The following is a 13,683-nucleotide window of genomic DNA, read 5'->3' as shown; positions in this document are numbered from 1 at the left end:
AGTCACTGCAGAGCCCTGCAGCCATTAGTGTCATGAAAATGGGATGAAATGTACGTTTAGGGCAGAAAGTTCTAAAAGTATGAGTCTTACAACATGAAGATTCATAGGCAGGATTAGGGGAGAAGGAAAAGCTGGGCCCGGGACAAAGCAGGTACCTGTATATAAGTTTCTGTTACTTGAGTGGCAGACACCTGAAGTGTTTATTAAAGATCAGTGGGAAATCTGATATGGTGGAAAACTGGAGCATTTCTTTTTCCTTCAAGATGTTATAATGAAGAAAGGAATAAACCATGAGGGTCAATGATAAGTTTTTGTTTACTTTGAAGCTTAACAGAACTTAAACTCTGGGTCAAATTCAAATCCTTTATTTTTTAACTTTAATTAGATTATGAAAGTAATAAAAATCCTCTTTTCACCCTTCTCATTTCACTCTTATGTGCATTCCTCAATTTTCTATGTGCTTAATACTAGCACAGGTATTTGTACATACCTTAAAAAGATGACAAGGGATTATTAAACACACATGTTCTGCAATTTGCTCTTTTCTCTGAATAGTATATCTTTTTCTCTTTATATCTTTTCATGAAAGCACACTTAGAAACATTACTTTTTTTTTTTTTTTAAACCAGCTGGATAGTGTCTCGCCTTACTGGCCTACAGATTCAAATATGACATACCATTTAGTACTTCATTTACTTGAGTGAATCAACTCCTATTAACCTTAAACATTGCATGAGGTCTGATGACACAGTATAGACTGGGTTATTGCTCTAAAGGCTTCTTAACAGTTAGTTCCTTCGAGAAATTATGGAAAAGCTTACAATAATCAGTTAATTCGTAGCTTCTTTCTACATAAGGGTGTGCCACCTGGCCTGACTTTACCTTTCCAGTCTTATCACATACTATGCTACTTTAGGATCCTGTTACAGGAGACTGGCTACTCACTGCTTCCTGAACAAGCTGTGAACTGCATATCTCTGTCTTTATTTATGCAGTTTTCTTGCCAACTCTGCCCCTTCTTTGCCAGGCAAAAAGTCTCCTCACGTTTCCAGGCTCTGATGACAATTGCGTGGAATTCACAAACTTCTTTCCCTCTCTCCCATAGGAAATGCGTTTTCAGAGCCTTTTGTGTATAAAGCTAGGAATGATGTTTAGAATGTACTATATAGCTTTTTTTTTTTTTTTTTTTTTTTTTTTAATCTGCCTCCTGAACTAAACTGCAAGCACCTAGAGAGCGGATGATGATGCTTAAGTCATTTTTTGTCCAGTGCCTAAAATGTAGCTAGTCAGGAATTAGTAAACAATGTTTGTAAAATCTCATGACTGCTGAGAGGAATGAGGGTGAGGTTCAGGCATTAAGAAAAAAGCCTTTGTAAGTATTCTGCTGACTTTTGAGACTGCAGCAAGCACTTAAGATAGAACAGGTAAGGTTTCCTTCTCTTCAAGATAAGGTTAATCATCTTTGTACTCAATAATGCCGCGACCAGAGGTTCTCAATCCTGGCTGCATACCAGACTTACTTGGAGTTTTATAAAAATACAGGTACTTGGTCTCCACTCCAGACCTAGTGAACACTCTCTGGATGCTCAAATGTTTAAAAAAAACTCCACAAGTGGTTCTGATGCACAGCCAGGGTTGAGAAGTATTGGCCTTGTCAGATGTCTGGCTGAAATAGTGAAATAATAGTAAGCCACAGAGCAGGTACTGGCTAGGAAAAGTAGGGCAGAGGGTCTTGGGATTTAAAGCCTTTCAGCTGGTGTGTTAAAAGGGCCAGAGAGATTTGCAGAGTCAGGACAGCAAGAGAAGTCGGGGTGGCCATTAGAAGCTTGGGAAAGCAGAGGAACATAGTTTTCAAAATGGCAGTGTGATTAGTGGCAGCCAGTCTGCTGCTGAATGGATTACAGGGTTTAATGGCCAGCCAGACAGTCTTTGGCACTCATGTCAGGTTGTTACCCTGTAGTGCTCTTCAGAGTAACTCCAGCATCACCCAGAAATAAGAGAAATCTAGGTGTAAGTCCTTGTTTGGTCTTAACTTGAACTTATCTTTGCTGTGTGGGCTTCTAAAGAAGGCAATACTGCAGTGTTTTCAAGTATATGCTCTAGAATCAGACTGCAAGCTTTGAACTCTGGTTGTACTTCAACTTCACAGCTATGTGATCTTAGACAAGTCTAACTTCCTTGAGCTTGAGTTTTAGTTATTTTTGGGAATTAAATGAGATATTCAAGTAGGTCCTTAAAATAACTGTGCTAGTACTCAATAATGGCTATATGTTGTTATTATGATGGTCCAAATTTGGTCTATATAGGGAACTTTTTGTGTGGCTTCCGAAAGTAAGAATAACTAATGACACACTAAGTATAATGTTAAAAGCAACATACTTTTCATCTTAAAATGGTTCTACCCATTGACACAGAATTCCACCCCTGAAGATTTATTTTAATGGAAGGGGTGAACGACCCTAAATGCAGAAAAAAAATTTCACAGAATATTGGGAACAAAGTGTCTAACTAAAAGAGAATAGTGGACTATTATTCATGTTTTGTTAAAAAGATAACATAAAAGGTGCTTAGAAGAGCACATTCAGTGGGAAAAATACCCAAGAAATACAAATGTATATACAATATTACTATGACTCTGTTAAGAATCTCTATGGATAAAGGAAAAAAAAAAAGGAAAAACCCTCAAAATGTTAAAATTATATATGAATGGTAGAAATACTAATAGCGCTTTCCTCATATGATTCTTCTCTTTTATGTTTTCTAAAATTAGGGAGAGAAAAGTCCATATAAAGACAAGGCAGCAGATACATTCCATATTCATGGATCAGAAGACAATATTATTAACATGACAATACTAATTAAACTGATCTACATATTCAATGCAATCCATATCAAAATCCCAGAGAGCTATTTTTTGTTGTGTGTGTTTTTGTTTTTTTTTGTTAATCTAAACCCAAGGATATTTTTCCATTGACTTTTAGAGAGAGTAAAAGAGAGAGGGAAACAAAGAGAGAAATATCAATGTAGAAAGAAACACATCGATTGGTTGCCTCCTGCACGAGTCCTGACCAGGGCCTAAGCCAGGGAGGAGCCTGCAACCAAGTTACGTGCCATTGACAGGAATCAAACCTGGGACCCTTGGTCCACAGGCCAATGCTCTCTCTACTGAGCCAAACTGGCTAGGGCCCAGAGAGCTATTTGCAGAAATTGACAAACTGGTCCTAAAATTTGTTTAGAAATAAGAAAGACCCATAATAGTTTAAAAAAAAAATCTTGAAAAAAAAGAAAATTGGAGACTTAGACTTTCCCATTTCAAAACCTACTACAAAGTTATAGTAATTAAGACAATGTGGCACTGGCATAAGAACAGACATATAGATCAATGAAATAGAATTGAGAGTCCAGAAACAAAGCCTTACATTTATAGTCATTTGATTTTTGGCAAGGATGGAAAAACAATTCAATGGGGTAATGAATAGTCTCTTTAAAATAAACGATACTGAGAAAAAACTAGATATCCACAAGCAAAAGAATGAATTTGGATCCTTGCCTTACATTGTACACAAAAATAATACAAAATGGACAAGTTTTAAAATAAAACAATCTTAGCTAGAAGAAAAACATAGGAGTAAATCTTTGTGAACTTAGGATACACAATGGCTTCTTGGAAACAGCATCAAAAACACAAATGAAGAGAGAAAAGAGAGAGAAATTGTACTTCATCACAGTTAGAAATTTTTATGTGTTGGACATCACCAAGAAAGTAGAAAAACACACACAACCCTACAGAATTAAAAAAAAGTATTTGAAAATTATTATATGACAAGGAATATATCCATAATATATTAAGAATGCTTACAACTCAACAATAAAAAGAGAAATGACCCAATTAAAATATGGGCAAAGGATCTACACAGGTTATTTCTTCAAAGAAAATATACAAACAATAAAAACATACAAAAGCACATGCAAAGATGTTCATCATCATCAGCCACCAGGGCAATACAAATCAAACTGCAATGGGATACCAATTCACTGAACTCACAAGGATAGTTAAAATTAAACAGATGAACAAAAACAAATGTTAGTAAGGATATGAAGAAATTGTAACCCTCATTTTAGGTGTTGAAATTCCCTAAAATTAGACTGTGCTGATGACTGCCCAACTCTGAATATATTAAAGACCACTAAACTTTAAATGAATGCATTTATGTATGTTAATACAGGGTGGGGCAAAAGTAGGCTTATAGTTGTTTGTATGGAAAACAATACAATAATTAATAAATAGTAATATAAGAATAAACTCTTATTTTTCATACAACTGTAAACCTACTTTTGCCCTAACCTGTATGCCAGCCTGCTCCTGCTTCAGGGCCTTTGTATTTCTGTTTTGTCTGACAAAGAGTCCCCATAGTCCACTATTTTACTTAAAAAAAAAAAGTTTTTATTGATTTTAGAGAGAAGGGAGAGGGAGAGAGGGATAGAAATATCAATGATGACAATCTGTTGCCTCCTATACGCTCTCTACTGGGGATTGAGCCCACAAACCGGGCATGTGCCCTAACCAGGAATCAGTGACCCCCTGGTTCAACCACTGAGCAACAAAGGCGAGGCCAGTGGTTTTCAACCTTTTTTGGGCAAAGGCACACTTGTTTCATGAAAAAAATCACGAGGCACACCACCATTAGAAAATGTTAAAAAATTTAACTCTGTGCCTATATTGACTATATATAAAGTAATTCTCTTGAATAGGAATCAAATAAACACAAAGAAAGTATTTTATAATTACTTTATTATGAAATATTAAGTAAACAAAATAGTGAAAAATTATAAAATTCTTGTCTTGTCTGCACCTACGGCACACCAGGCAACATCTCGCCGCACACTAGTGTGCCGCGGAACAGCGGTTGAAAAACGCTGGGCGAGGCTACTTCCTTCACTTAAATGTCACCTTTCACTGAAGTATCCCTGGGCACCTAATACAAACTTTTAATAGCACACTTTGCCAATTTCCCTTCCTTGCTTTCATTTTTCCTAAGCACTGCTGCTATCTAACATAGTACATAATTTACTTCTTTAAATTATTTATTGCTTTTCACACTAGCATGTAACCTTCATTAGCATTTTATATTCATGATTCTTTTGTTCCAATTAGAACAGTGCCTACTAGGTGTTCAATAAATATTTTACAAATAAAACCACTAGTGTATTGAAGTATTTTATATAGCTGATAAACAGTAGTACTCAGAAAATATTTATTGAAAAGAAATGTCAAGAAGATGCTTTTCTTTAACACTCTGAATTGTAGAACTAAACCAACCAAACCATAAAACATGTAGAAAAAATGTACAAGATCCTTACCTGGATCAGCTCTAGGTTCTTTTTTCTTCTGAGAGGCCCAACCCACTGTGGAGAGTTTATCACCTGATTTCTCCTCTAAGCCTCTATTCAAGCGCCAGATTTTCAATGTATTGTCATCAGAGCAGGTAGCAATCTAAGAACCAGAAAGGGAGTTAAGAAGTTTTAATCAAAGACTCACAACAAAGTAAAAAGTAGGTATGTCTACAGGCTCATCATGACTGGAAAATTATTGTTTGATATAACAGGATATAATAAATGGCATCTGAAAGATCATATATTTCTATTCCTTGCTTTGAGGAATCATTGCAGATTTCCAAAAAAGTCAATTTTCTAGTTTTATTTTAATATATATTCTGCAGGTCATGTCTTTTGTTACCAGTCATTTCTTATTAACCTAAAGCTTTACTATAAACCAGGTATATTTTATTCTCAAGAATTTGGGCAAGTCATATCTTTATCACCTCTATGTAACTATGAAATTTTAATTAAGATATTCTTTTTGCTTTCTCTTTCTCTTAAATGATCAATCAGTGTATGCCACCAACATTCAATTTCAATGCCTTTCCTCAGAATTCTTCATGCCCTGGCTTATTGCCAAAGTAATGGGATAATTTCCAAGATCCGACTCAGTACATGACTCTAGTAGGCTGTGACAAGCTGAATGAAACCAATCCTTTGATTTTTTCCTTCAGATAGGTAAAGGAGCAATCTGGAAAAACAAGTTCACTAGGCTGAAAGAAGTTAAAAATAACCTTTGCCCCTTTAAAAATATCTGACCATTCCTGATCTTGGTCCCAAGCCTTTTATGGCAGAGAAAGTCCAACTTGAAGAGCTTGTGGCAAATGGCCACTGGTACCAGAGCTGTTCCCCAGCATTTGTTTATATAATTTCTCTATTTCAGTCACTAAAGAGATAGAAAAAAAAGAACACACGTTCTCTTAAGTCCTGGCCCCAAGAGACTGGCAGCTTTTTCCTTTCCTTAATGGGAGGCCAAAAGAAGACACACATATTTAACTGCTCAACAAAAAATGCCTGGAATCTCCAGTTACTCTAGTCTGTTAACAAGAGTTATTATTTATAAGGCACCTACCGTGTGTTTTCACAATCTCCATTCTTTGTCTTATTTAATTCTCACAACATAAAAATACTTGACCTTAAATAATCTCATCTACATAATGGGAATAAAATTATTTGCCAAAGATTATCATAACTGAGTGGCAGATTTAGGTACAAATTTTTCTCATTTCAAAGGCAAGATCTTTTTACTTTTAAAACCATATTTTACCTTCCTAATTCTATGCTTGGGACAAAATTATTTCAAAGAACTTTTTAAAAAGTAGGTCATTAGATTAGTATTGGTAAACTACCCTACCACTTTTTTTGAATCTTTTCTGTGTGTAGAGAGAAGGGCAACATATGATGGTTGCAAACAGATGATATAACTGAACAATTTTAAAACTATCTTAGTAAGTTTTGTGATGACACAGAACTTCATGTTAAAAGGAGATGTTTTACTGTAAAAATAGAATCTCAAAGGACAAATGTCACTAGTGTAATGTCAATATAATTATTGGTAATTAAAGCAATGATTTCAAAAAAAAGGTCTATCATGAAGCTGACCACAGAAATGGTCATACAGGGCTACTAGGAGGGATGCCAGGAGTAGACCAGACCATGAAAAGGTCCCAGAAAATAAAAAACAGATGGTAAAATAGACAAATGTCAAAACCTTAAAATGTCAAAATGAGAAAGAAGAGAACTCTGCATAATTGAGATTTCCTATAAACCTAGAATAACCCAAAGACTAGTGGCAGTTGAGGGTAGAAGAGTGAGTGGAACTGGGGCTAGTATTACATAAAATCCCTACATATACTCCTAGGGATTTGTTTGTTTCTGGCCTTTCTATATTTCAGGGTCTTAAAATTTGTTTTCATTATTTAAAAAATTTAAGTGAGAGTATTTTCTTTTTTTCAGTGTCTAAACATTTTGAAACTACTTCTTGTGTAGTTTAATCACAGATAGCCTAACACTGTAAAACTTCACACTAAGCATTTTTTAGGCAAGTGAAAATCTAAGCTGGACTGTGAAGAACAGTGAAGATGTTACCTTCAATACACCACATTTATATGTAGAAAAGTTTTTAACAAACAACTTCTCACCTTAGATTTTCTTTTTACCTTATAAGATTTAATTTTAATTATGTTAAAAACTTAATTCTATGTTTAGGAAAGGCATAACTCTAATGCTGATATAAACACTGGTTGGCCTCTAGATCTTTTAAATATTTAAGCATGAAAATCTATGTAACTCAAACTAACCTTGAGAAAACATACAAATCTATGATCTATTTTTTAATCCAACTATGGAGATTTGTTTACAAACCTTTGTGAAATCGGATGGACACCAGCACACAGATGTGACCTCTTGAGAATGACCCAGGAGCACAGTTGGAGGATGCCAGGGTGTGGACACCTAGCGGACCATCAAAAAGAAATAAGTCAGCAGAGCAGTGTTAGGACTCCCACATAAAGGCTTTCAATCTTCTCATATTTGTGCCATAGAGATCTTTAGGGTTGTTACCAAAGGCTCCTAGGCATGCTTTAGTTATAGCTTAGAAAAAGAGTCTCAATGAACAATAGAAGTATTTTTATCATTGATCTGATACAACAGCCAAATAAGTAAATAATGAGTTTAGATACCAGTACAGGTCTTATTTCCAATCCAGACTACCCTGCTTCCCCAAAAATAAGACAGTGTCTTATATTAATTTTTGCTCCCAAAGATGCGCTACGTCTTATTTTCAGGGGATGTCTTATTTTTCCATGAAGAAAAATACGGTACACATAAAGGAAATTATTACCTGTATACGGTACGGTAGTATGGTAGTTGTCAACACAAACCAGACAAACTGTGAATCCTACAGTATCAAGAATTTACTCATTTATTCAATGACAATCATGTCATCATCTTCTAGAACATCATCATAGCAATCCAATTCCTGAATTTCCTGGTGAATTTCTTGTGACTCCATTTCTTTCAGAATCAGTGGACCAAATCTCTCATGTTTAGCAATAGCATTCTAGACAGAGCCTGGGGGGGAGGGGGGGGCTTATTTTCGGGGGGAAGCCTTATATTTCACTCAGACGGAAACCTGTAAGTAGGTCTTATTTTCAGAGGATGTTTTATTTTCGGGGAAACACGGTATCTATTTTTTATATTTATATCTATATATATTTTGACAAAAACTCAAAATGGTATGTCCTTTACCACTAAGCTGTTAAACTTTATGGAAGGATGAAGTTCATCTACAATCTTCTCTAGCCAGGAATACTACATGAACTATGTACAATATATCCTTAAGGTACCTCAGACAAGCTTTTAACATTCTTAGAAGAGGATAGTCTTTCTTCCAAAAGAAGACTGACTGACTTTTACCAATGTCTAACGTTATGCCCCTTCATTTTGAAGGATATAAACTCTATTTTACATGGCACTTTGATAACATTTTTGGAAGAAAAACTCCTCCAAAATTTTATTTCAGTTAATTTGCTTTAAAAAACCTTGAATTTTCAAGTATTGCCACAATTTAATGTATAAAAAAGATCACATTGTGAAGTATTACACATATAATTAAGAATCCTTTTTCCCCCTTCATTGGATGCCATAGTAATTTGTACTAGTATTTGACAGCTGTTTGATTTAAGAGCTATTAATCTCTTTCAGAGGCCATGGGAATTGATCAGCACAATATGAAGAACTCACATAATTATTATTAGCACGTGTGTCTGAAAAAGAAATTACTCTCGTCATTTTTTCTGAGGCTCATTTCTATAGAAAAAGTGGAAGGGACTCTAAAAAAGAGTATTTGTGAATATGACTAAGTAAACTTAATAGATTCCTCAGATTGTAGTGAAAAGACTTGACACACCGAATCATAAGGTTACCCAACTTATTACTACTCCTCTCTTGGGTTAAATGGCACATATATGATTCAAAGAGCAGAAGAAGACAAAGAACAGAGTCTGCTTTGCTTTGCTGTGTCAATGAAAGTTTAACAGAAAGGAAGCTTTTTCTGAGTACTATCTGAAAGGATTTCACTCACTGCCTACTCCTACAATGTCACAGACAACAATAACTTATTCTCCTACGAGTTAGCATATTTTCAAAAAGACTTTCAAGATAGTCTTTAACTATCTGAATAACCACAGAAATCCTCCTTCCTCCTCTACTAATGGGCCCCAGCCCATTAAGTTTCTAATCACCCAAGACCCAAGCAGGTCTGATAGCAGCAAATTTAAAGGAAAAGGAAAGCCTCATGCCCTCTTGACCCTCCCTGGTAGAAACACATTATTCTCCATGGGTTTACTCTGCTTGTTGCCTCTAGCTTTGCATTTAATGATACAACCCCTCCCTCAGTCCCAGGTATTATAATATCTAGAAAGAACCTAAATGTGTACTCAAATATCAAAATAAGTTAAAAAAAAAAATCAAACATCTACTAGTAGAATGTACGTACATTACTGCATTTATCTATAGGATCTAAGAGAAAAAACAAAGGATAGATCCTTTAGAAAAACTTTTTACAATTTTATAATAAGGTAGGAATAATAATGACAATAAAAGGCAGTATTTGTTGAATAATTACAATAGGCACTTTACACAGCATTAAAAATGAAAACATAAAAAAGCCAAACATAGAATTAATTACCATATGACCAGCAATTCTCTTAGGTATATTCTCCCAGGAGAATTGAAAACATGTTCAAACAAAAAACCTGTACATAAATATTGATAGTTTTATTCATAAAGCCCGTGTAGAATAAGCCCAATGTCTACCAATAGAGGAATGGATAAACAAAATGTTTACTAGCTATACAATGGAATATTCAGCCATAAAAAGGAATGACGTACTGATACATGCAATAACAATGATAAATCTTAAAAACATGCTAAGTGAACCCCATTTGGTTTGACTCAGTGGATAGATCATTGGCCTGAGGACCAAAGGGTCCTGGATTCAACGTGGGGTTGCGGCTCAATCCCCAGTGGGGGGTGTGCAGAAGGCAGCCAATCAATTTTCATCATTGACGTTTCTATCTCTTTCTCCCTCTCCCTTCTCTGAAATCAATAAAAATATATTTTAAAAAAGAACATGTTAAATGAAAACTCAGATATAAAAGATCACATATTGTATGATTCCATTTATATTAAATGTCCAGAATAGGCAAACCCATACACAGAACGAAGGTTAGTGATTGCCAGGTGCTATTGAGTAGTAAAGGGTACGGAGTTTCTTTCTGGAGAAATAAAAATGTTTGGAAATGAGATGGTAGTGATAATTGCATAGTATTGCGATTATACGCAAAATTCCTGAAATGTATGCAAAAAAATGACTAACATGGGGAATTTTATATGAAGTCTATCTAAATAAGAAAAGTGGAGGGAAGGGCATGTTGTGAATTGAAGTAAGAACTAATATCCAATATGTATGTATGAAAGCAGGTTAGGATTACCTTAGTATGGTATGCTTCAAGGAAGATTAGTTTCCTTGAATGAAACTCAGTGGCTTTTAAATCCTTCATTTTTATTCAAATAAAATTTTTATTTATTGTCAATTCATTATTATAAAAATATTACCATAATTACATGATTATTTATTTATTTAAAAATATATTTTATTGATTTTTTTTTTTACAGAGCGGAAGGGAGAGAGAGAGCTAGAAACGTCGACCAGCTGCCTCTTGCACATCCCCCACTGGGATGTGCCCGCAACCAAGGTACATGCCTTTGACCGGAATCGAACCCGGGACCTTTCAGTTCACAGACCGACGCTCTACCACTGAGCCAAACCGGTTTTGGCCATGATTTCTTTTTTTTTTTTTTAAAGCCTTCCTCTACTTTTAAAAAGAGACCAGTAAGTCCAAAAGACATTTACATCTACGCATTCTGGGATGGTCAAAACATAGAAAATTGTCCTCTTAAGTAATAAAGACTTTAATTCAAGACATAAGAATCCCAAAGTTAAACTCCCAGAACTATGAAGGTACTTCTAGTAGTAACTGGCTCTACCCTACAAACCTCATAAAACATTTATATACTTAAACATGCAAAAAAGATCAGCACCCTTCCTCAAAAATTCTCCTTACTCTGCCCAGTGAGAAACCAAATATAATCTTTATTCCTGCCATGAGATCATTTACACTTCCTAAAGTGTCAGGCTCAATGTTTCACCAGTCAGCGGTACAATGACTGTGCCAAATCAGTTTATTTATAACCACTTCAATACTATTCAGTCGCTATATCAGAAATGAACCAGAGAAGGAGGGAGTAAGGGTGACACAGTGGGACAGGGGGTAGGAAATGACAAAGAAAAAACACAATATTAAGTCTTTTTATTTTTAAGTCTTGGATGTTAGAATCTAAGAGTTTATATTATATCTCCCGTTTGCCAAGCAGTGGTGAGATTGAAAAGGCCATTCTCTGACACGACTTAAGATCTAAAACTTCCTTGTTTCACTGTCTTCTTTTGCCCAGAGAGTTTTTAGTGTAGAAAAATACCAACACTTGAAAGAATTGACTTTTGGAAATGTAGCAGTGTTATAAACATTCTAACAAGCTGCATACTTGGCTTGTATGAAATTTTCTCTTAAAATCTCAACCACCTTGTTTTATCATGGAAAAGAAAAACTGAGCCACCCCACTAGGCTAATTCAATTTTAGGTGCAGTAAGCTTGCCAGGATCTCAAATATCAGAGCTTGCACGCTGAGTTATGTGTGGACAGGCAGGAGAACATCATGTCTGACCCACGTCATTCAGTACTAACATGTGACCCAGCCTCGGAATTCAGAAAGAGTCACCCATATATATGATAGCCATTAATTAGATATCTGAAAATGGGTTACTAACAACAGCCAAATAATTTTATTATGGCTTTAAAAAGGGGAGCTTCCCTCAACCCTCATTCTCTGAAACCACCATCAAAAAGGCCTTTGTACTAGGAAAGAGGGGTAGGGAGTAACTTTGTAAGAATTGCCAATAAAACAATTATCCTAATTGTTTTTATAATTAAGAAACTTACTTTAAATTATTTTTTTAAATGATCAGGGCATAAGTATTTTTTGGATAATACTTTACTATGCTTTTTGGTGTGTCTGAACTTTTTTTTTTTTTTTTTTTTTTTTAAGAAATAAGAAACTTAAAAAGATAAGATTTTGGTAGGAATAAAATCTTACTGCTAAGTTGGGAGCCAAAGTTAGAGGGGGAAAAAATGTAGGTAAGAAAGTGAGGGAAGGAGAAAGGAAAAACCAAAAGAGTAATATAAGACACATAAGATCCAATTTAAAACTCAAAATTTAAATTTTAAGACAGAAATATTAGTGCTAGTGACACATATTGTTAAAGTTTAAAGCTCAAGTCCGAAAAGTTTTATACATAAAAAGCTAGATGAAAAGTTTTATCACAAGATAAATATATGTTTCATAAATAAATTTTCACTTAAAAATACAACAAATAAAAGAAATATATTGTAGAAAAAGAGAGAAGCTAAACAAAAAGCATCTTGGAAAGAACAATATCTCCACCATGTGACCATCTAGGATATTGTTAACTAAAAGCTTTTAATAAGGTATTTGCATTTTTGCAATTCTAGATATATAGAGAAATCATTTTTAGTACTCCCCCCAGGATCATATGAAATTAAGCTGAAGAATTATGCTTCATACCTGAAAGATTCTATCATTGTCTTAAAAGAATAAAGATAATGACTTCCTAGAGGTTGGCAGGACTAAAAATGATATAATTTCTCTTGAGAAAATATTTGATAATATTGAACTATGGACCTAGAAAGTTTTAGACATTATGACTCTAAAACCCAAAATGTGTGAACTCTGATCATTCAATTCACCAATGTCAAGGCCATTTATGAAATTACAGGGAAACCTAGAAGATAATTAATTTCTAGCCCCAGGAAAACAATGCCTCAATGCTCATCTCTCTTAAACTCCCAGACATTTCTATACTTAATTATCAATATTACCACAAGAGGCACTTTTCAGTGGTCAGCAAGTGCTATTTGAGTGTAACATTTCAATTGGACTTCGAATGAATAGCTTTAAATTTCCTAGCTTATAGTAGTCTTTTTAGAACCACATTATTTTAAAAGTTATATATATATATATATATATATATATATATATATATATATATATATATTAGAGCAGAAATGAGAAATCTGTAAAATCAAAAAAATTTAAATAATGCAATTAAGCCACATTTATTTTAGTAGCCTAAAGATTAAAGCACTTTTAAGACAAGAGAATAAG

General features: G+C 34.5%; 1 protein-coding gene across 10 annotated transcripts in view; it reads right to left on the bottom strand.

Moving 5' to 3' along the window:
• The window catches only part of DTL (denticleless E3 ubiquitin protein ligase homolog), a 59,487-nt gene that overhangs the window by 21,100 nt on the left and 24,704 nt on the right, over positions 1-13,683 (bottom strand). For all 10 annotated transcript variants that reach the window (XR_004988757.2, XM_036442602.2, XM_036442605.2 and 7 more), the window contains 2 exons: positions 7,744-7,833; positions 5,362-5,494 (listed from right to left, as the gene is read on the bottom strand). Coding sequence is in view for 9 of the 10 variants with exons in the window: in XM_036442602.2 (XP_036298495.1) it covers positions 5,362-5,494; positions 7,744-7,833 (223 nt within the window). In the remaining variant the exon portion in view is untranslated. The remainder of the gene's footprint in view (positions 1-5,361; positions 5,495-7,743; positions 7,834-13,683) is intronic.

This window comes from Pipistrellus kuhlii, unplaced genomic scaffold (assembly GCF_014108245.1).
Source record: "Pipistrellus kuhlii isolate mPipKuh1 unplaced genomic scaffold, mPipKuh1.p scaffold_m20_p_18, whole genome shotgun sequence".
Classification (NCBI taxonomy): domain Eukaryota; kingdom Metazoa; phylum Chordata; class Mammalia; order Chiroptera; family Vespertilionidae; genus Pipistrellus; species Pipistrellus kuhlii.
The sequence above is the reverse complement of the archived record's forward strand: the minus strand, read 5'-3'. Positions and strand labels throughout refer to the sequence as shown.